At 39.7% G+C, this 22,622-nt stretch overlaps 1 protein-coding gene across 16 annotated transcripts in view; it reads left to right on the forward strand.

The window, feature by feature from the left end:
• LOC140628113 (neuroligin-4, X-linked) overlaps positions 1-22,622 on the forward strand; it is a 330,655-nt gene that overhangs the window by 123,664 nt on the left and 184,369 nt on the right. For 2 of the 16 annotated variants that reach the window (XM_072817079.1, XM_072817078.1), the window contains exon 1: positions 35-151. The exons of 11 other annotated variants lie outside the window; for them this stretch is intronic. Coding sequence is in view for 2 of the 5 variants with exons in the window: in XM_072817077.1 (XP_072673178.1) it covers positions 109-151 (43 nt within the window). In the remaining 3 variants the exon portion in view is untranslated. Of the gene's footprint in view, positions 1-34; positions 152-14,790; positions 14,895-22,622 lie in introns of those variants that run through there. 3 more of the 16 variants (XM_072817080.1, XM_072817077.1, XM_072817075.1) reach the window with 3 other exon arrangements.

Genomic DNA, 22,622 nt, shown 5'->3' on the forward strand with positions numbered 1-22,622 from the left:
AAATAGTTCTGGATGACATCACAATGGGCGTGTAGGTTTATTATCCATTCAGCTTTCAAAGGCTGGCAGGCCTAGCGATGGACACATAGGACCAAGCCCCTGGGAAATATGTCCTTGGAGAGCAATCAGGCATCAACTGGAGAGCCGTCAGGTACGGTGGTGGTTGTACATTTTTCAGAATCACTTTAGTTCCCAGAGCTCGATGGAAATTAAGTAAGACTTGCTGAACTGCGTAGCCTACTGTTTTCTACCAACTCTAAGCAGATCTGAAATTAACCCACGGTTACTGCTGGCGTGTTCATTTATCCACCAAATGTCCTCAGCACCTCTTATGTGCTCTTCTGTGGCTCTAGACTCTGGAAATAGAACATTGAGAAACACAAGGCAGGTTTCTACTCTAATGTTGCTCATGCTCTAGAGCAGTGGTTGTTCAGTCAGGGGTGGTTTTTTCATCCAGGAATATTTGGCAATGTCTTGAGACAGTTTGGGTTGTCATGAGTGGGGTTTGTTACTGACAGCTGGTGTGTAGAAGCCAGGGATGCTACTGAACCTCCTTCAACACAGCAGACAGCCCCCTCAACAATGATCAGACCCAAAGTGTCAATAGTACTGAGATTGCGAAACTTGGGAGTGTGCTAGTCATCAGCAGTGTGACGCACAGTTATGATCAGATGGACTACATTCCCCTGTCATTCTTGATACTTTCCTGCAATAACCCTGACTCATTGGATCAACATCTTTTGTTTCTACTCATCTAACCCAATGGCAGACGTAAGGGATAGAAAGACGACTAAAAAATGGTCTCTGGGGCAGCCCGGGTGGCTCAGCGGTTTGGCGCCGCCTTCAGCCCAGGGAGTGATCCTGGAGACCTGAGATCGAGTCCCACGTCGGGCTCCCTACACGGAGCCTGCTTCTCCCTCTGCCTGTGTCTCTGCTTCTCTCTCTCTCTCTCTCTCTGTGTCTCTATGAATAAATAAATAATTTTTTTTTAAATGGTCTCTGCCCTGGCGAATTCCTATTCCCAGTCAGAAGACATTTGCTGGGCAAGATGATGATTCTCAAATGCATCTAATTGTCCCCTAATCCTTTTTTTTTTTCTTTTTGTCCCCTAATCCTAATACCCTGTGCTGTTCTAGTTTTTCATTCATTTTCCTCCTCCATGTTATGTTAGAGTTCTTGATTCCTCACTGTGAGATTTTCCTTTTTTTTTTTTTTTGCCTTTTACTCCTTTTTTTTAAATAATAAATTTATTTTTTATTGGTGTTCAATTTTTTTACTCCTTTTCTAAGTTGGATTGCAAACAACCCAGCCTTGTCCCTCATAGATTTGGAATGCAAGATGTTGATTTTTTTTTCTTTTTAAATATTTTATTTATTGATTGATGAGAGACACACAACACAGAGAGAGAGAGGCAGAGACACAGGCAGAGGGAGAAGCAGGCTCCACGCAGGGAGCCCGACGTGGGACTTGATCCGGGATCTCCAGGATCACACCCTGGGCTGAGCTACCCGGGCTGCTCTGGATGTTGACTCTTAACATTAGAACTGCAAAGAGCCATGAATTGAGGACATCTGTCATTTTCTTGGAAATCTGAGTTAGCATGTCTTTCAGTTGCATGCATTTGCTAAACTATCGTGCATGAAGCAGCCTTGAACTAGTAAGTCACGTGGAGTCTTTTTTAGTCGAGAGGACATGTGATAAATAAAGATGTTATAGGACACCAAAAGGTCATGGTATATATTTGTGGCAACAGCTAAGAGTTCACTCTGTTTCTCTTTGTTTTTAATCTTTCACGATTTCTCCCATCTCATTAAATCATATCTTCAGATTTAGGGTTCTAGATTTGCTTGAGGTTCACATAGGGAGGCTGCCTGGGATTAGGGTAAGGGAATCTCCAAAATCTATTCTTCTACAACCAGAGCAATACCATCGAGACTTTCTTGTTAGATTTTACTTGTTCTATTACTTACGTTTTAGACCAATACTAAAATGTGTTCAGGAGAATAGTTAACAGAATATAATCACGGCCTACTAATTGCTTTTCTCTTAAGATCTGGAACAAGGCAAGGATGCCCATTCTCCCCACATCTAGCTAATAACAAGTTGGAGGTCTTTGCCAGTGCAGCAAGGTAAAAAAAAAAAAATTAAGTATATGGATTTGAAAAGGAAGAGCTATCTTTAGATGCAGATGATGTGATTTTTATATGGAACCTCCTACACGGTTTTCACAAACTACTAAAACTCATAAATGATCTCAGGATACATGACACACAAATTTTTATTTCTATATTCAGCAAGAAACCATTGGACAATGAAATTGAAAATATGCCATTGACTATAGGAACAAAAAGCATAAAATATTAGAAATAAGTTTAGCAAAAATTGGTGTAAGACCATATAGATTTATAGAATGTGTGTCACTTTTAATAAAGAGATGGGATTTGGGGATTTTTATTAAAATAGTGATGAATCTTTAAGTAATTTGGGAAATTGGCAACTTAAGACTTTTGAGCCTTTCAATCCATTAACATAATTTAGCCCTCTATTTCATCTGCACCTTCTTTAATTTTTTTCCTCAGGAATATCTTTTTCAGCATATAAGTCTTACCCATTTTTTTTTGTTAAATTTATTCCTAAATGAAATTGTACCCACCCAAGAGAATTGCAATTCTGAGGCATTATACACAGCATCTTCCTGTTGATGATACAAAATTAAACTAGTAATGCACCTTAAATTTTATAGTATCTAGAAATGATATTATAACATTTGATAACCCAGTGTACTAATATTACCTCTGGATTTGTCTCCTGAAATATGAACACCCAGTTAACATTTATTGATTTAATATTTAGTAATCCCTACTTACTCTGGTCTTATAAATCTTTATCTTGATTTTATAGCAAAATGGCCAAATTCAACATTCCCTTGTTTTTAATTTAATTTAATTTAATAATTTAATTTAATTTAATTTAATTTAATTAATTAATTAATTAATTTAATATTTGTTTGTTTGTTTATTTATTTATTTATTTATCCCAGGCCTCATACCACATAGACCACTCTTTCTACAGCTCTAATTGTCTCTCCTACAAGGTCTTTCTTAGCTCCCAGTACTCTAAGTCTCTTGTGTTTCCTTCTATATTTAGACCAATAATTTCAAAAGAAATATTTTTTTAAGGGAGATAAAGCAGCAGTAAGGAGGCCGGAAGAGGCATTGGATGCAGCAGGCTAAAAGGCTCAGTTGTACAGACCCATGGACTAGGAGAAAGTCCATCTGTTGGTTTCTTAAGTATCTTCATCTTGTTTGTAGAGGGTGTGTACACAGGGAAGTGCTTTCTCATTGTCCTACTTACACTGTGCGGTGCTTTTAGCTTATTATCGACATGTTCCAGAGTAAGAAGTTTCTAGACAACACCATTATCCCTTCTTGAAAGGAGAAGAAAAAATAAAATCTGTGCTAGCATTTATTGTTCACGGATGTCTGTCAAGGATCTGCCGTGATCATAACCGGCATTCTTTTTTTCTTTAGCCAAACAAAATCATTTTCAAAGGTCCTGTAGTTATGCAGCTTCGTAGATTAAAAGGACAAATGTCTTTAAAATCAGCATTTTATAAGTTTATTGAGTTGGCTAGTCTTTGGACACATTTTTTGTAGGACTTCTTAGTGACCAAAGTGCCACATGCATGTTAAGATGGTATTACTCTCTTCATGTGAGACGGGTAGTGTAAATCCATCATCGATAGATGAGCCAACCATGTGTGAGCAGTGAGTGGCCCATACAAGGTCTAGTTAGTGTTGTTAGAGTTCAGATCTCCATGTTTAGGCACAGTCTCCCCAACCCTTATAGGAATCCAGTTGCCTGGAAATAATGCTGAGTCCGTGAGATGCATTTAAATAATTAGTCCAACACGTGATTTCAGTGATTGACTTGATTTATAACTTGACCTGGAAATCTCCTTTTGCTGGGGCAGAAATAGTTGGCTCTAACCAAATATGTTCCTGATTTTTTGTTCGTTTCTGTGCTAAGAAGACATGCTCATGTCCGTATGTGCTTGCTTCTGTCAGTGGGATTTTAACATCAAACAGTCAAAGCCCTCAGAAAATTAACATCTTTGGCCTTGATTTCATCACATCATGGCATGTAACCGTCCACTCTTCTGCAAGTGCCATTTGAATAGTCCCGGGACACATGAACATTCCTTTCCAAAACTGAATACTAACTGCATTATCAATACAATTATTATGTGGGAAGATATCGTACCATTTTTTTTTATTTTTTTATTTTTAATTTTTTTTCCATTTTTTTTTAAAGACGCATATTCTAAAGGTTAATTCTGAAGATAAAATGCATTGTGGTTTCACATCTTACCAGGGACATTACAGAGTGGGTTTTTGATGCCAGTAATCTCAAATAATGAGATTATAGTTTCCATTTTCCATTGATGTTGGTCCTATGTGCAGGAAATGTGGCTGGATAAGACAGGAAGACCCAGTGTTAATCGGCTCTGACAACCAAGGAAGAGCAAAGGAGCTGCCCTCTTGCAGGCTTTGCATGTGTTAGACGAGTGGATAGATTTTTTTCTTAGCTCCCAGAGGGTCACTTGGGTGAGCTTTCAGGAGCACCAGCATGTTGGGAGTAAACCAGATATTTTCTATAGAATTTGGATTTGACTGTGAAGCATAGTTTTTGACTGGGATGCATGACATAAACAATTCTTGCTGTTGTAGAGACAGGGTGAGTGTTCTCCATTCATATAATTAATAATTGATTGGCTTAAGGATGAATATTCTCAGGTATCATTTAAGAAACTCAAATGATGGTGGACATTGGAGACCATGTTAAGGTATAAATGCTGCACACAGCAGAAAAGCCAGGGGCCATTTTGATTTTTCCATCTATATCTTTCACAAATACTTGGTTTATCAGCATTAGCACTACTGACATTTATGGGGTGCCGTCCTGTGCATGAACATCCTTGTTCAGCCATGTCCTTCTACCCACTTAGTGTCATCAGAAATCCCATGTAGTGACCAAAACTGTCTCCAAGATGATGCAAGTGTCACCTGAGGTCCCATTTGCCCACATTGTGCACCACTACACTTTATTGCCTCTGTTGTTACCCTTGGCATATGTGGGTAGAATTTTCCTACGATACTACATGAGGGTGAATTTGTTTAGAAAATTATTTACAGTCATTGCAACCATTTGATATAATCACAAAACGTAAAAGACCAGAAAACAACACTTCATATTGAATAAAAAAGCCCTAAACCAAAATTCTAGCATTACAAGGGCATTGTGAAAAGTCTAGTTCTATAAGGTGGCAGTTGCTTGAAAGATGCAGTGCGATTTATGAGGCTAACAAGCACAGATTGCTCCGTAGCATCGAGGCATTGCTAGTTGGAACCTACTGCTTCTCAACGCCCATTGCTGTCTTTATTGTCCTCTAAACACCAACATCAAAAGTGTAGAATTACATGTATTCTCCAGAGTAGGACGTGATCACTGAAGAGTGTGCAACCCGAGTACAGTATACTCAGAGCTGGCGTTCAGGGGACACGCTTATGCATCTGTCAATACTGCCATAATCACACACACACACGCACGCCATAATTTTGGAATTGAGCAATTAACTGTTGTGAGCATACGGTTCTATTTAGGGTGTGATTTTGAACATTCTAATAAATATACATATTCTAGAAAATAACGGTCTAGTACAGATTTGACGCAAATTTGCCTTTGTTTTTATTTCGTGCAACTTTTTTCAATACTCTAAACCTTTACACATGGTTCAACCTAGGTGTAGACACCCTGACTTGGCAATTTCACACCGCATTTCCCTGCTCTGCTCCCCCCCTGCACTACAGACACCCATAGCCAATGATTCTTCCATCTTTCACGGTTGGGTTCCTTATCATTTAAGTCCCCATGGCCAGCCAGATAAATAACACGTGCTTATTTATAACTTGAAGTAGATCCTCTGGGGTCTTCTTTGTAAATTTCCTCCAAGACTTTTGCCTCACCCATTATCAGGTCTATTTGAGATGCAGTGCTTGTCTCTAACATCCCCTCCACCTCCATAATGGAAATCTCCGGTAGACTGACCTACTCATCTTGGTTCATTTAAGACTTCCCAGATTTGTCCCTGAAAGTCTTAGGACCCAATCCTAAGCAAACTGGGGCATTTGGTCACTGATTTTAGGTCTGGTGGAAGCAAGAGTGGATCCCTGCAGGTCTGAGATAAAGATGCCTGAAATTTGGCAGCGTCTTTCAATCACGTCAGTTACATGGCCTACATCATTCCTAACACTTTGGGGTACAACATGGTTAAAAAACAATGAAATATTTTTTTACAAAACTTGCACCTCAGTGATGCTAGATCAATGCATGTAAACCTCTTTGCATCTCCGTTGTGATAAAATGAGAAATAATCTTACCCTCTCCCATGGTTATAATGGCGATGGATGAAATAGTCAAGTTACTTTGCATAGTGCATATTCATTAGAAGACAGACTAAAACTACAATTATAAACTTTAGTGACTTCCCAATCAGTTCATTGGAATGCATTTGATATTTATTTATGACTAGGTGAAAAAAATGGATAATAGTAAAAAGAGTGCTTTATTTTTTCATTATTGGTTTTATTTTCTCTGTATTCATTATTTAAGAATACAAAATACATTAAGGAAATCCCATTTAGTGCTAGTATTTTTTTATTGATAGGATTTGTATATATGAATAAATAATATGAAGCATCTACTTTGGGAATATAGTTCAAGTTATTCAAATTACTAAATGTATACACATTTATCTGCACACACCTGCACACACACATAGAAAAATATATTTATATATAGTATTATATATAATATTTAGAAAATGCTAGTTTAAAAAATATATAATTATGTATATTTATATATTTATATATAAAATATATAAAATATATAAAATAAATATAATTATATTATATATAATATATATATAAATATACATTTTTTTCTAAACTAGCATTTTCTAAATATTTGCTTGGGCATTAAAAGAATGTTCAAATATGTGTCTTCTCCATTCTTTATATGTTCTCCTTCTGGAACTTTGATTAGGTATGATTGATATTTTTTTAAAGATTTTCTTTATTTATCCATGAGAGACACCCAGAGAGAGGTGGAGGCACAGGGAGAGGGAGAAGCAGGCTCCCTGCAGGGATCTTGATGCAGAACTTGATCCCAGGGCCCCAGAATCACGACCTGAGCCAAAAGCAGATGCTCAACCACTGAGCCACTCAGGTGTCCATAATAGATGTTTTTATTTTCACACAAATGTCACCTAAATTCACCTCCAGTTGTTAATTTCCAAATCTTTGCTATGCTTTATAAAATTTTCTATTTATTATTATTTTTTAAGTAAGCTCTACACCCAACATGGGGCTTTAACTCATGACCTTGAGTGCTCTTATTCTATAATCCAAGTCCATGAGAAAATAGATTTCATGAAAAGAGCTTTTATAGTATTACTCCAGGGTTGGCTGGAGTACAGCTTCATGTTGTAATTAAGAATGCTGATCTAAAATTAAAGGATGAGAAGAAAAATAGCATTAAAACATTAATGCCACTTTTTTTTTTTCAATGAAACCCATCCAGTACCAATTTTGAATAATGTCTAAATTCCAGGAGCAGAGACATTCAACCATTGATAGAATCTCCTGTAATATTCTATAAGGAAGTATATTTTTAGAAACTAGATCTTGTGTCTTCCAACTTCTAGAACACAAGACTAAGACAGGAAACCTAAGAAAGATCTGGTCTCAGTGAGGATGGAGCATGTCACTGTACCCTCATCCTTGATTTTAGGTACATACAAGGCCTCCGAGTCCCAAGACCAGCACACTTTGGGGCAACTCATTGACCTCTCAGGATGGTAATGCCCTCATAGGAAAATGGAGATTAAAATCTCAAGCTTTCAGAGGTAGTTTTAGGGAAAAAAAATGACTGAGGTTTTTTTTTTTTTTTTTACACATATCAGACCATGAGTAGTACCAACTTGTTTTCCTTCTCTCCTTCCCTAATTCCGTACCTAGGCCCTTACTTCCTCCTTTTTTGTTTCTTCCTTCCTTTTTCCTTCCTCCTCTACTTCCTTCTTTCCTTCTCTTCTTCCTCTATTTCCCCTATAAGACTAGATTTCATGATGTGATGAACACAGGGTGTTACACTATATGTTGGCAAGTCGAATTTAAAATTTAAATATAATAAGTTATCATTATCATTAAATAAAAGAGTAGATTTCTCGACCGTGGCCCTGCTGTCACTGTAGGCTGCATAATTCTTCATTAGGTGCGGCCACCTGTGCATTGTAAGATATTTTTTTAGCACCATCCCTGGCTTCCACCCACCAGAGGCCACTAGTGACTCCACCTCAAGTTATGAAAACCAGTAGTGTCTCCAGACACTGTCCAATAACCTCTGTGTGCCAAAATCATCCCTGCTTGAGAACCACTGCTCTCAAATATACCATATACCAGTGAAAACCTTGCTTTACATCTTTCCCACAGTTCAAAGTTATAAGATTGTGAAATTCTTGTATTTTTATCCAATTTGTAGGGGGATATGCTCTTAAATCGCTTCTTAAAATTTACATTATCGATTTAAAAATGAAATTATGTTGTTATTTTTACAGCCCACATACAGCAACATAAACATGATTTTGTATGGGAATGAGCATGCAACTCCATGTAATTATATTAGCTACTCTTACACATCTTAAAATGAGGTTCTGATAGAATCAGAACAGAGTAAAAGTCATAAAGGTATGACATGATAATTATTTCCTAATTCTCCATGTCATGTATGTGACACTTCATTCTACTCCATTGTCCCCAGTACATTCTTGAAATTCTTAAAGTGAAAATAATTTGAATTATATTTACCTAAATATATTAACAGTGGAATGGATAGATAGGTAGATAGAAGATAGAAGGATGGATAGACAGTTGGATGGATACATAGATAAATGTTCATGATGGAAGAATATGGGAAGACCAAACCCTACAAGTTTTAGCTCAACCCTGAAGATTATTAGGAAATACGTACAAAAGGAAAAACTAAAATTAGGTTATTAAAGCATGTTCCAGCTTCATCCTTCCAGGAGTGGTAATCTTTGTGCAGAGCTTGGAGAATATCAGCGTTTATATTATCGGGTTTTATTGGGATTGTTCTCAGATTTAGCTACACCTTGGTCCACCACCTTGCAGGGGCATTTTTCCTTACAGCATTGATAATTATACTCCTTTTATAGAAGAGGAAATGGAGGTACTTCGTGGTTACATAGCTCTCCAATTGTGCACAGTCACTGGTGGCCAAGGGAGGTGGCCCCCTGCATGCCCAAGTCCGAAGCCAAGGTATTTGCCCACTCCTACTTGGTCTCCAGACATGCACACAGCAGGCATCTCCAAGTTTACCATGCTGGACCCATCTTTGTCCAAGATGCTACTTGACATGGCATCACCACCCCTTAAACCTTTTGCTAAATGGATCGATGGGTGGCTTCCAGTCTTTTCCACTTGTGTCTCCCTCCCCCTGTGCAGAGAGGGTCATCCTTCTCTACATTGACTTCAACTGAGTTCTGTCTTCCTTATATCCTGAGGGAGATATATGGGCAAGAAAAGGCTGAAACAGTTACATGCTACTTGTAGATATTTAAAATGTACCTTTTACTTTCTCTCTGTCTCTCATGAATAAACAAATAAAATCCTTTAAAAAAATGTACCTTTTACCATTGGTAGGCAACTTCAGTTTAAATAAGAATACCCTTCAATTCCTATAGCTTTCGATTTTGCAATTATTTCTCGAACACCTGGTGTGTTCTTAGAAAAATTCTAGGTGCTGTATGGAATTATTTTATGATAATTAAGGCTGTCACAAGCTCTTGCTTTTACCCAGGCAGCATAGCCATGCATGAAACTCCTAATGGGTAATACGGGATGACGGGGAGATACAATCTCAAAATGTAGAGAGTTAGATATTCATTCAATTTTGTTTGCACAATAGGCGTTAACATTTACTCATCTTTAACTACCTGCTTTTAGCAAACAGCCCCTACACACCACTCATTGCAATTTACTAACGTAATCCATCAGATTATATATAGTCTTTATAGAAATTTAGTTTATGCCGTGTTCGCAATTTTCCGATCATTATGGCAAATATATATGGTGATTGAAATGAAATTCTTGCCAAATTATGAATTTTTTTATGGAATTTACTTACAATTATCCTGGATATTAAGTTAGCATGTTGAAATTGTCCCTTTATTATGAATGGACTTAGCACTTCTTTAAAAAAAAAGATATTTACTTATTTATTTATGAAAGCAAGCAGGAGGAAGAGCATAGGGAGAGGGATACACACACTCTGTGCTGAGTTTGGAGCCAGATGTGGGGCTTGATCCCACAACCTGAGATCATGACCTGAGAGGATATTAAGAGTCAGACACTTGGTGAATGGCCAGCTGATTCTTGGTCCCTGTTGGGGGGCGTTGAACAGGGGTGAGTCATGGTCAGTGTTGTGGTAGATTCTTCTGGGTGGAGAGCAATGAGGACATCTCATCAGCAGGTCCCTCTGTGGTCCAGCAGAGACAGGCTGGTGGCCTGGACTAGGGCTGTCATGAAGATGGAGAAGTGGGTGGGAGCCATTTGAGAGATATTTGGGAGGAAAATCAGAAAGCTACTAATAATACACTTAGCCTGGGGAGGTGGGGAAGGGGATGGGCCGGATGGATGATGGGGATGAAGGAGGGCACTTGTGATGAGCACTGGGTGTTGTATGGAAGTAATGAATCACAAAATTCTACACCCTGAAACCAATATTACCACATATATTAACTAACTACAATTTAAATAAAAACCTGAGATAAAAAAATAATAAACTTTAGGGAAGGGAATGGAAGGAAGTTCAGACAGGCTCTCCCCGTAGGACTACCTACCTGCGTGGGAAACGCTTCAGGAAGGATACACAGGATGCTTACAAGACACACAAGTACAGATCCATGTAAAGAGTTGATTCTTTTCTTTATTTTTTTTTTGAGTTGATCCTTTTCTATATTTGTGTCTCAACTGAGATCATCAAAAGCATTGTCTTTTCCTACAGTGCAACCTCATGATGTATGATTTTGGAAGCCATTGCCCTCATGGCAAGCATCCTTTGAGGTTAATGCTTGGTACAAAATGTTATTCAAGGAATAATTATCTAAACATCACAACCTCCATAAGAATTCATGTATACATGATAAATATCGACATAAATATGTAGTATAAAAATCACACATAGCAAATGTTAATATGAATGATACATATTTGAAAGGAAAATCGTATTTTTCCTTTGCCATAGGGACTGTGGCAACCTCCTACGATTATAAGATGCTGAATACCATTTCTGTCATTTCAAGCATCACCTGATTGCAAAATACTGCTCAAATAATAATAATTTCAATGTGATAATATCAATAATAAGCCATCTACCTCTAACAAATAATATAAATGTGTAATATATTAATATTACATAATAAAGTATAACATGGATGATGAAGGGTGATTGAAAATATAGCATTTTAGGGAGCTAATTTGGGTTAACAGAAAATTATAAAACTTGGTACAGAAACTTGCTTGTTTGCAGTTGTCAGAATGTTACTTGCACGCTATGCATTTTCAAGGATACAACGAAAACAACCAAAGGCAAACTTGGAAATCATAAAATTGGAAATTGGATGATGAGAATACAGCAAATTTTTCTTGGAGATGGGAGTAATTGACAGGGCTGGCTGGATGGTAAAGCCAGACAGCCATGTCTTCATGTCATTGATGCCCTGTGATGTGTGCATGGCGCTGCCACGGGTTACATCACCGTCTCTGACAGGAAGGACCCCAGTGCCCCACGGTGTGGGCATTGTCATGCAGTGAATGTTTCAGGAAGGAGCAATTTTCTCAATTTTATCTTGGTGGAAATAGATGATTTGCTTACTTGCTAAACAAGCAAAGCATTTTGATCACAACCAAAAGATGCTTTCGTACTTTAATTTTCATTTATTGCCATGACTAATCCTGGTGGGTGGACAAAGCCAACACAGCACCCATTCGTGCAGCACTTTCTAGGATGCAGACAGTGAGTAGGGCGGGGCATTGGGTCATGAATCGGATCAAGGCAATCCTGTAGCAGAGAACCTGTGATGTGCTGTAGACGGTGCACGATTGATTGGATGATTACCAAGACTTGTGGGGACAGACAGGAGGCGCCATATGCTATCTTCCCAGATTTGATGGTTGAATCGCGTTTTGATGCACAAGACTTCAGTGGGAGGGAAAGCAGACAGAGTGGCGGGGCGCAGGGGGCAGGTTCCATGCTGGACACAAGCAAGAATGGGGTAGCTCACCGTGGTGGGTCATGATGTGCGGTGCTTGGACATGGGGAAGAATGGGAGGCTCCCGAGTGGGGAAAGTAGATTTGGACGAGGTAGTGTGCGCCCTTTCCTGTTATGTAAGAGTGTGGTCCCCTTCCTCGGGGAGAATGAGGAAAACCAAGGCAGTTGAAGCATTTTATATTTAAAAGTAACATTTCATGGACTTACACATGATCGTACATTACACGATCGTCCCTTAGTATCGTAATTAATGCTCCTGTTTCTTGGAAGGAGCTGTGCCATTAGTTGCAACATGCTTTTATTTTCTAAGATAGTATTTCTTCAGCATATTTCTCATGGAAACAGTTAATTTAATCCTTTAACTTGATTTGTTGTTATGAAGCATCAAAAGAGATCCTAGGGCACTATCCTGCCAATTATCAAGAGAATAAGTTATTTTCTTTACCGTAAATGATGATTTTATTAGAGAAATCCCATCTCTGGGATTCTTTTTTTTTTTTTTTTTAACTCCTCTTTCCAATCTCTTGGATTCTTTTTTTTTTTTTCCACCCCTCCTCTTCTCCATCCCTGGGATTCTTATTGTTGCAATAATTCTTGCGATTATGAAGACAGTTGTATCTTATGGTCTGTTCATGACAAATCAGAATCTCAATGCCTCCCCTGATGCTGCGGCTTTAAGAACTGAAAGTCTAAATACATAAAAGAAAAATAAATATTGAATAACCTTCTTTGAAAAAGTGTTTGTCAGGATGTGTTTTTCAGGAAAAATGAAGAATTTCGCGAGAGATGTGTTTTCCTTAATTTAACATGAGAACACATTTTAGATCTCATTTCCGTGCTATTTTATTTTTTGGATGTTTTGGAAAAAACAAATTATTTTAATATCAAAATACATGCGACCAGAAATCTATTGTCCATAAAAGAAAGTTGTCCAAATAATAGAGGAGCACTGCTTAATATTTTATCTTAATTAATGCTTAAATCACAGCAACTCAAAGATGATTTCACTGTGATTACGTGTGCCTGAATTCAAACGACTTCGCATACTCACCTTCTCCATTGTGTGCTGTCAATTCTACTCTCTTAAATCTGTAGACACTTAGTCATTAATTAAAGATGATGACGTGAATTTGGCATCATGTATTCTTCTTGTGTCATCATTAAACTTGTTCAAAACTCAGCAAACACCCACCATTGCTTTGGTTCAAAAGCTAAGTAGAAACTCGTAGATATGGCACTTTGAGGAGGAACGTGGGACTTTATTATTTCTCTTTCCAGTGTTGAGAGGGGATGTTTATAGCCTTCACTTTTGTAACCTGATAGGGTGTAAGGAATTCTCTTCTTAAAATGGTGGTGGGGAACTTGTCGGTTAATACTGGATCATGCCATAGGAAGAGTGGAACTCCTCTTTGTCTCGGATGGACTCGGGTACTGTTATGCTGCGGCATTCCCGAACCAGAGCAGAGGGAAACAAGCCCTCTGCACCGTGCCCCATGAGTGTGTGATGTTCCTCTGTAGGGATGGGGAACTGCCTGGAAATTGATGGCTTGTTTCAGGCACCTTGACAATCTTATCATAGACTCTAGCCATGGACCGTGAAAAATGGCTTCTACAGGGGCTTAGGAGAGAAAATGAAGAGCTTTGCATTTTCTCCTGGCATTTCCTGCTATTGTTAAAAAGGTCAGATGTGCAATTTAAAATGGTCCATGCGTGGAGCATGACAAATGTCACACAGAAAATGAAAACGGCTTTAGTTGGCATTTTTGGCCAATTTCCAAAGGGTACCACTTTTCACCTTTCCCCTGCTCATGGATTTGCAAATTTTGGGCTGGTGCAAAATGCCTGCCCCGCCATGGATTGTAGCAGGGAAATTCTACGGGTAGGATATGGAAACTGTGTGGAGGTGAGAATAGCAAACTGAGAACAAAAGTGACACATTACATGGCACCAGAAAAGACAGGAATCAGTTGCAGGTGACTCTGTCAAAGCCATTAAGGAAGCTCATAGTCGAAGAAATAAAGTGCCTAAAACTCATCAAGAGATGTACCCGATCCCAGTCATATTAAGGAAAGTCAACTCTATTTTACTTTATTTTATTACGCTTTTGCATTGCTTAATGACAGACCTAAGTTCAGTTATCTGTGGGCACGGTCGGATAAGCTCTTTCACACCTTGCTAGTGGGTGGATGGATCGGTGGAGAATTTTGAAAGAAGTTTCATATTCTATATTAAAATTTCAAAAAGGACTCCCTTTCCCCCCCAGCATTCTTTCTCAGGAACCTGTCTGACATACATGGTTGCAAAGACGCATTGTCTTCGTCCACCGGGGCTGCCACATGCTGCGGGTGTGAACAACACACATTTATTTCTCACACTTCTAGGGGCTGCAAGTCTATGATTGAGGCACCTGCAGATTTGGTGTCTAGTGAGGGAGGACCTGCATCTTGGTTCCTAGGTGGCCGTCTTCTTCCTGTGTCCTCACATGGTAAGAGGGACCAGCGGGCTCACTGGGGTCCCTCTTCTATGGACACTAATCCCACTCACGGGGGGCTCTACTTGCATGACCCAATCACCTCCCAAAGACCCCACCTCCAAATACCATTCATTGGGAGTTAGGTTTCAGGATATAAATTGTGATGAGGCACAAACATTCCATCTATGGCTTCATGGACAAAGATGTCCGTTGCTACCTAAGGTTTTCTCATCGGGGGAATGAGTAAATGAGTTCTTGTATGCACCTGCAAATATAGAGCTACTCTTCATTTATTTATTTATTTTTAAAGATTTTATTTATTTATTTATTCATGAGAGACCCAGAGAGAGAGGCAGAGACACAGGCAGAGGGAGAAGCAGGCTCCCTGCGGGGAGCCCGATGTGGGACTCGATCCCAGACCCTGGGATCACATCCTGAGGCCAAAGGAAGATGCTCAACTGCTGAGCCACCCAGGCGTCCCAAGCTACTCTTCATTTAAAAGAAAACAAGTGATGCAAAAATGTAAAGATATTTACTATATTATATATTTACATTAACACTTTATATGGGCATTATAGATATGGATATACGTGTTTTTACAAGACTATATACATATATGAATTTATATGTACACATACATGTGTGTGGGTGCATATATGCATTTAAGATGTTCTGCATATATGCATGTGTGTATACAAATATGTGTCTGTGTATTTCACAGCCTAGAAAAGAGCTCAAAAATAAACAAATAAGGGGCAGCCTGGGTGGTTCAGTGGTTTAGCGCCGCCTTCAGCCCAGGGCCTGATCCCTGAGACCCGGGATCCAGTCCCACGTTGGGCTCCCCGCAGGGAGCCTGCTTCTCCCTCTGCCTCTCTCTCTGTCTCTCTCTGTGTGTCTCTCCTGTATAAATAAATAAAAATCTTACAAAATAAAAAAAAATAAACAAATAAGGAGTGTTTACCTCTAATTAGAGGAGTTAGGTACCTGGCCTTGGGAACACAGGGATTGTCAGGGAAAGTGAAAACCATAATTGTGTCTATGCTTAGGCATTTTTTGAATTCTTCACAGTAAACATGATATTAAGAAAAAAATAATCCTGAAGGCTGTGCAGATCTACACCTGTGTGAGAATCCATGGGGAGAGCAGATGGTTTAATATGTTGCAGAAGAAAAACACGGGTTAGGATTTGGACTCAGCTGATGGGATAATTCTTTTTCCTAAATCTGTTTAGTCGAAGCTCCCTTGAATGGAAGAAAGCCACACGTTGAAACAAATAACCCCCTAATATTTGAAAGAGAATTGATGAGTTGTCAACACGATTGTCCCCATCAGCCCAATTTTGAGATTTCGGCTGGGAACCCCAGAGATTCCCAGAAGCTTTCCTGTGGTTCATTGTTACAGCGAAATCCACTCAGGGGAATATATGGCCTACAGATCATTCTGCTTTATAGTTCTATTTCCTATTTGTCAGTGCCTTTTTTTTTTTTTTTTTTTTGGCTTGGTAGAAAGCCGTCAGAGAAATGAGCAATATACTATATTATTTACAACATCTTGGCTTTCAAAAATTTTATTTCACATCCTGAAAGTAGTCATTACACATGAAAACATTTTCTTTCCTCCCTAAACCCTATTTCCCTGGCCTCACCCACGCCACCTTTTAACTCCTATCCATTTGTCTTTTGTAAAGCTAGGGCATTGACATGCATCTCCTTCCTCCTCATAATTCTGTCAGCATCCAGAAGGTGACAGATTCCATCTGAGCTTAATGGAATCATAACCCACCCTCCAACAAATAGTAGTAATAATGATAATAATAGTTCATTTTTCTCGTGTTTACGTGAGCTCTCTTGCCTGATTTTTACGATACCTACCATGAAATGGCCTGTGTTAAACCCACAGCATCCAGGGACACAGATCCTGATTTAAAGGCATTGGAAGTAGAAAGTGGCAGACGTTGCACCTGCAGGATGCCATCCCCTGCGGGCCACCTTTACCCTCTTCCAGATTTCCTCGCCATGCTTCGGCTGCTCCTCTCATTGCCCTTTGAGTGTCTGTAACCCCACAAAGAAAAATGGCGCCAGGTTATCAGTCACCCCTGAAAGGCACCAGGATCAGACGTAGATGGTTTTCTGAAGACCCTGGCTTGAGTCAAGTCGTCAACAAGAGCGTATTTCAGTGTCTGCTCTATGGCCGCTGCAACAGACTGCTGTGGTCCACCAAGTTCGGGAGGTCCTCAAAATGGGTATTGAAAAAATCATGTTGGGAAACATTACATGAGCCCATGTAAGCAGAGTCTGTGTGCAGACTTGGAACACGGTGTGCGTGAGGGTAACATCCCAGATGTATGTAAATGCCCCAAAGCTACCGACTACATAAATATTGGAGGCAAGAGCTGTTGTTCCATCACACAACTGAAGGGTGAAGGCGCCTGTTTTACCGTGGATGTGGAAGCGCTGGTGTTGTGTCCATGACACCGGCAGGGACTGAAAAGGGTCCAGAAAGAATGGAAGTGTCATAATCTCTGTTTGAAAACTTCATCACTGTTCAACAGCCATCCCCTCGGTTTTCAGTAGGATCTTATCATCCCTCAAGCTTCCCATCTTCCTGTTCCTGCCCCCTTTTACAACAGCAGAGCCGAGCTCCTAGTCTGCCTCCCGCTCTGATAGGTCTTCCCTCAAGCCTTGCTGCTCTCAGACTGCCTCTCCTCTCATCCACCAGATGCGAGGCATAGGTTAGAGGATCTGACTTGAACCCTCCCTCACACCCTTAATTGTCTCCTCTGCTTGGGTGGAGCTCATCCTGCTGACCCCCAGCTCTATGTCCATCCGGATATCCATGTCTTTGGTCTCATGATGTTGGTCCCTGGAACGGACAGGATCATGGCATGGGATTGGCTTCTCCATCAATCAATATGTGGTTTCCGGAAAGAGTGGAGACCTCACAGGTGGCAGGCAGCTCTCATATCCATTTCCCTTGGCAACCGTTCCCTTGTTTTCTACGTTCCCAACTTCATAGTTCTCAGAAAATAGCCTTCTCCCTCTTCACAGAGAGAACAAAGAATCCATCAGGGATGAACAAAGCCCCCAAAAGCCACATGGCACAACACATTTGCAGATTAATTTGCACCCACGTCTCTCTTGTCTCCCAGAATTGGAGCAGTGCTCAACCTTTGCCTGTGATCTACAAGCTAACCCCCACCACCAACTCAGGTACTTCTTCCCTATCCATTGGCCAGTCTGTCTTTCCACCCTGTCTTTGTCCCTGGTTCTTAGTAAAAAGCTCTTAAAACCACTGTAATTTCAGGATGCCTGGATGGCTCAATGGTTGAGCCCTAAACAGCCTCAACCCCGTCTACCTGCTTGTTCTTTTTTTTAGGGCAGCAGATCAATAATTTTATTGATTTCTTATAAATTTCTGGCATATGCTTTTTTAACTTGTAAAATATTAATTTAAAATAACAAGAATAAACCAACCCCATGTTAATGCAACTGAACAATTTTATGAAAATTGCATTTTGTCTAAACTGAGGTATATCGACATACATTTATTTCAGATGTATAACTTAATGATTTGATATTTCTATATATTGCAAAATGATCAAGATGTCCAGTTAACATCTACATAGTTGCTAAATTTTTTTTATGATGATGAGGACTTTTAAAGATCTACTCTACTGCCAACTTTCAAATATGCAACATGGTATTATTAACTATAGCCCTCATGCTGTACATTACATCCCCATGACTTCATTTAATAACCACAATTTGTACCTTTGGACACCCAGTCACCCATTTCTCCCATCCCCTTTTCTGGCGACCACCAATCTGTTTTCTATGTCTGCAAGCTTGTTGTTTTTAAGATCCCACCTATAATGAGCTATACAGTATTTGTCTTTCTCCAGTGATTTATTTCACTTAGCAGAACACCCTCAAGTTCTATCTGTATTATCGCAAATGGCGGGGTTTCCTTTTCTCATGGCGGAACAATAATCCATTGTATATACATATACTACATATTCTTTATCCCTGTATCCATCTTGGCTGTTGAAAATAATCCTGCAGGGAACGTAGCGGTGCCTATATTCAAATTAGTGTTTTCATTTTCTTTGGGTAAATGCCCAAAAGTGGGATTGCCAGATTATATGTTGGGTCTACTTTTAATTTTTTAATAATCTCCATACTATTTTCTTTTCTTTTTTTAAAAGATTTTATTTATTTATTCATGAAAGACACAGGCAGAGAGAGATACAGGTCCCCTGTGGGGAGCCCGATGTGGCACTTGATTTCAGAACCCCAGGATCATGCCCTGAGCCAAAGGCAGACGCTGAACCGCTGAGCCACCCACGCATCCCACCATACTATTTCCCATACTGGCTGCACCAATTTACATTATGACGTATATTCCTCCTTTCGTTAATAGACACATTTTTTTGAAATCAGGACTTTTATTTCCTTCTTTCTCTTCCATTTCCCCAAGACGGATTTTCCACCCTCCTCAACCTCATACTAAAACGATCTCATGACAGTATGGCCAGCGATGTCTACATTGCCAAAGCCAATGGCAAGTCCTTATGGTGCTTGTCGCCATGGCCCAGTCCTTATTCCTAAATTTTCATTGTGTCCCTATCTCCTCGTTCTCTTCCTCAGCCCTGTGAGATCCTTCTCCACTTAATTCCCTTTGCATTCTTAAATATTGGCCTCTCCAACACTCTGTTCCTGACCTATTCTCTTCTTGATAGTTGATCCATGATTCAGTCCGCCCACACAGTTTCAGCTACACATCTTTATGAATGATTCTTGTCTCCGCTGGCAGCCCAGACCACTCGTTTCAGTTACAGAGATTGTATTTTTAACTCCTATGAAAAGCCTATATCTGAATGTCATACAGACACTCCAAACTCAACACGTCCAAATGTTGACAGATGATTCTCTGCTAAAGCCTTTTGCTCCCTCTGCACCCTCATGTTGGTCAAAGGTACCCCGAACACCAGCATGTCCAAGATAAGAACTCAGGCAAAATTTAATTCCTCTTTCTTACCAGTTAGGAGGTGCCTGTCTTCATCCCATCACTTCTGCTTGGAAAAGATCCCTGAATATGTGCTATCTTCTCAATGCCCACAGTGACTGCTCTAATTCTTATCGTCGTTATCTTCATTTGGAGGGCCACTTAAACTGTCACTCTCCAGCCTCAAATCCATCCTTCATGGGACTGTCACATGCATGTCCCGATTCCCAGATCTGATGACTTCATTTCCTAATTAAAAGTGAATCATGACCAGATCTCTCTAGGCTGCCTCTTTACCAGCCCAGAGAACCTACAACCTTTGAGACAATGCAGAAGGAACTTGAAAATGTGTCCCTGTGTTTCTTCTGCAGGGTCAGTTCCCACCACCTTCCACTTCCATATACCATGTACTCTTGCCTCTCGGAACAAACTGCTTATGTTTCCCTGAGCACAGCCTGCCGTCCTTCTGCCCCCGGGCCTTCCTTCTGACAAGCTGTACTCACATGTCTTCTTCCTCACTCTCCATCTGGGGAAGTCCCAGTCAGTTATTAAATCTCGGGGTAAAAAAGGGGTGCCTGGGTGGCTCATTGGGTTAAGCCTCCGACTCATGATTTTGGCTCAGGTCAAGGTAAATAAATAAATAAATCTTTAAAAAAATAAAATGAAATAAATCTTGTAATAAAGGACTTTTTCCCTATCTTTATTTTCCTGGAGAATATCTACAAACAACCTTACATGCACACTGTATATACATATACACATATATACATATATATGCATGCATTTATATATGAATTCTTTGATATATCTTTGTATTTTTGATGTTTAAGCCATTTGTCTTTTTCAGGTATGACTTAGCAAATGATTTCTGAATTGACAAATGCATGAAATCAATGACTCCTTGTCAAACTACAGAATATTAGAACCACAGGATTGCCTTGGGTGAAACCAGGCCAAAAGGAGGGGACAGGTGGCTTGTTTTTATTTTATATTGAAAAATTATCTAGTGCATTATTAAAAATGTTTATTTGTTTCATTTGCGCCAAATATCAAGAATTTAACAGAGAATGGGATGTGAACAGTTTAAGCCTTTATGCAGCACAGCATAGTTGGAGATGAAGGGGGTCTTGTGGTGTTTTGTCTCAGTCTTTTATAAAATTTCTTGTGCTGACAACAGGTATGTTTGCAATATGAAAATAAGATACTCTTTTTGTCCTCTTGCATCACCTTGCATTTCACTCCTCTTGGGATATCTTTTCTGAGCTTTGGTTTCTGGCTTCTAGAATATGGGCAGGGGGTGGAGGGAAGGATGGAAGGAAAATATTTCTTGCTCTAGTGGCACAGTGTCATGCCTTCCAGACCTGGTATCTTTTTACACCCTAGATGTGGGCAGTGCTTTTCTTGGAATGATTTGCCTCTCCTCCTCTCCCAACTACTGTCCCCAGGGAGGCAAACCTTTCCTCTTGTTGCTGGGGCCATGTTGTCCAGCAGGCTTACCGACTGAGAAGAAGGCCTACTCAGACACACTGTCTTACCCCGAGGCTTTGACTTGACCAGCCAGGCATCATTCTGGAAGCTTCTGTGGCAGGGAAGAGTATCAAGGGGATCCCTCCTGAGACATCCCTCTAAGAGACTTTGGGTTTGGAGGCAACTCTCCATCAGCTACTTCTCCACCATGGGGTAGACCAGCTGTCACATTTGCTGCTCTGCCTACTTGTATTTTCTTTCAGTTAAGATATTTACAGGGGCGCCTGGTGGCTTAGTTGATTAAGTGACTACGACTCTTGATTTTGGCTCAGGTCATGATCTCAGGGTTGTGGAATTGAGCCTCATGTTGTGGGCTCCTCGCACAATAGGGAATCTGCTTGAGATTCTCTTTCTCCTCTTTCCCTCTGCCTCCACCTCCCTCCACCAGTGTGTTCCTCTCTCTCAAATACATAAATCTTTAAAAAATACATTTATGAAAACCTGATAACCATGCTGTTTAGTAGAATTGTGCATACAATTAAAGTTTAAAAGTTTTGGGGCACCTGGGTGGCTCATTCTGTTAAGCATCTGCCTTTGGCTCAGGTCATGATCTTAGGGTCCTGGATCGAGTCTCACATTGAGCTTCCTGGTCAACAGAGAGTCTGCTTCTCTTTCTCACTCTCCCTCTGTGGTTGTTCTCTCTCTCATATAAATAAATAAAATCTTCAAAAAAAAAAAAACACTTAAAAGTTTTGGTTCTGAGTGTCTAAGCACAGAGTATACCTGCTGTATTAATTGGTGACAGTTTTTATTTTAGTTTATCAGGCTTTTAAAAGATAAGCTGAATATTTTTATTAGATTCAATAGACATCTAATTGCATTTCCATAAATGGAGTCAGAACAAATATAATCCAGAAAAAGGAAAAGAATTGCCAGTACTATCCATGTTGTTTGTGAAAGTGTATACACAGACATTGAATAGAGAGAATTACTATTATACTGATATTATTATTATTGTTTATTATTATTCTATACCATAATACTAGCTGAATTTTTGCTTTGCTGGAAATTCTTACATATATTTTTGAGTTCATTTTGATAGACTGAGGATGTATCTAGAGACTCACCCATGAATGCACACATATGTGTGTCTGTCTAATTATGCACACGTGCACGAATAAACCCGCACACCTATGTGCAAGCCCCACCTGCCTCTTTCCCCTTAGACAAGAGGTCTGAGGAATGAGAGAAGTCTTATCACCCTCTTGT

The sequence above is a fragment of the Canis lupus genome, chromosome X, assembly GCF_048164855.1.
Source record: "Canis lupus baileyi chromosome X, mCanLup2.hap1, whole genome shotgun sequence".
NCBI classification, from domain to species: Eukaryota; Metazoa; Chordata; class Mammalia; order Carnivora; family Canidae; genus Canis; species Canis lupus.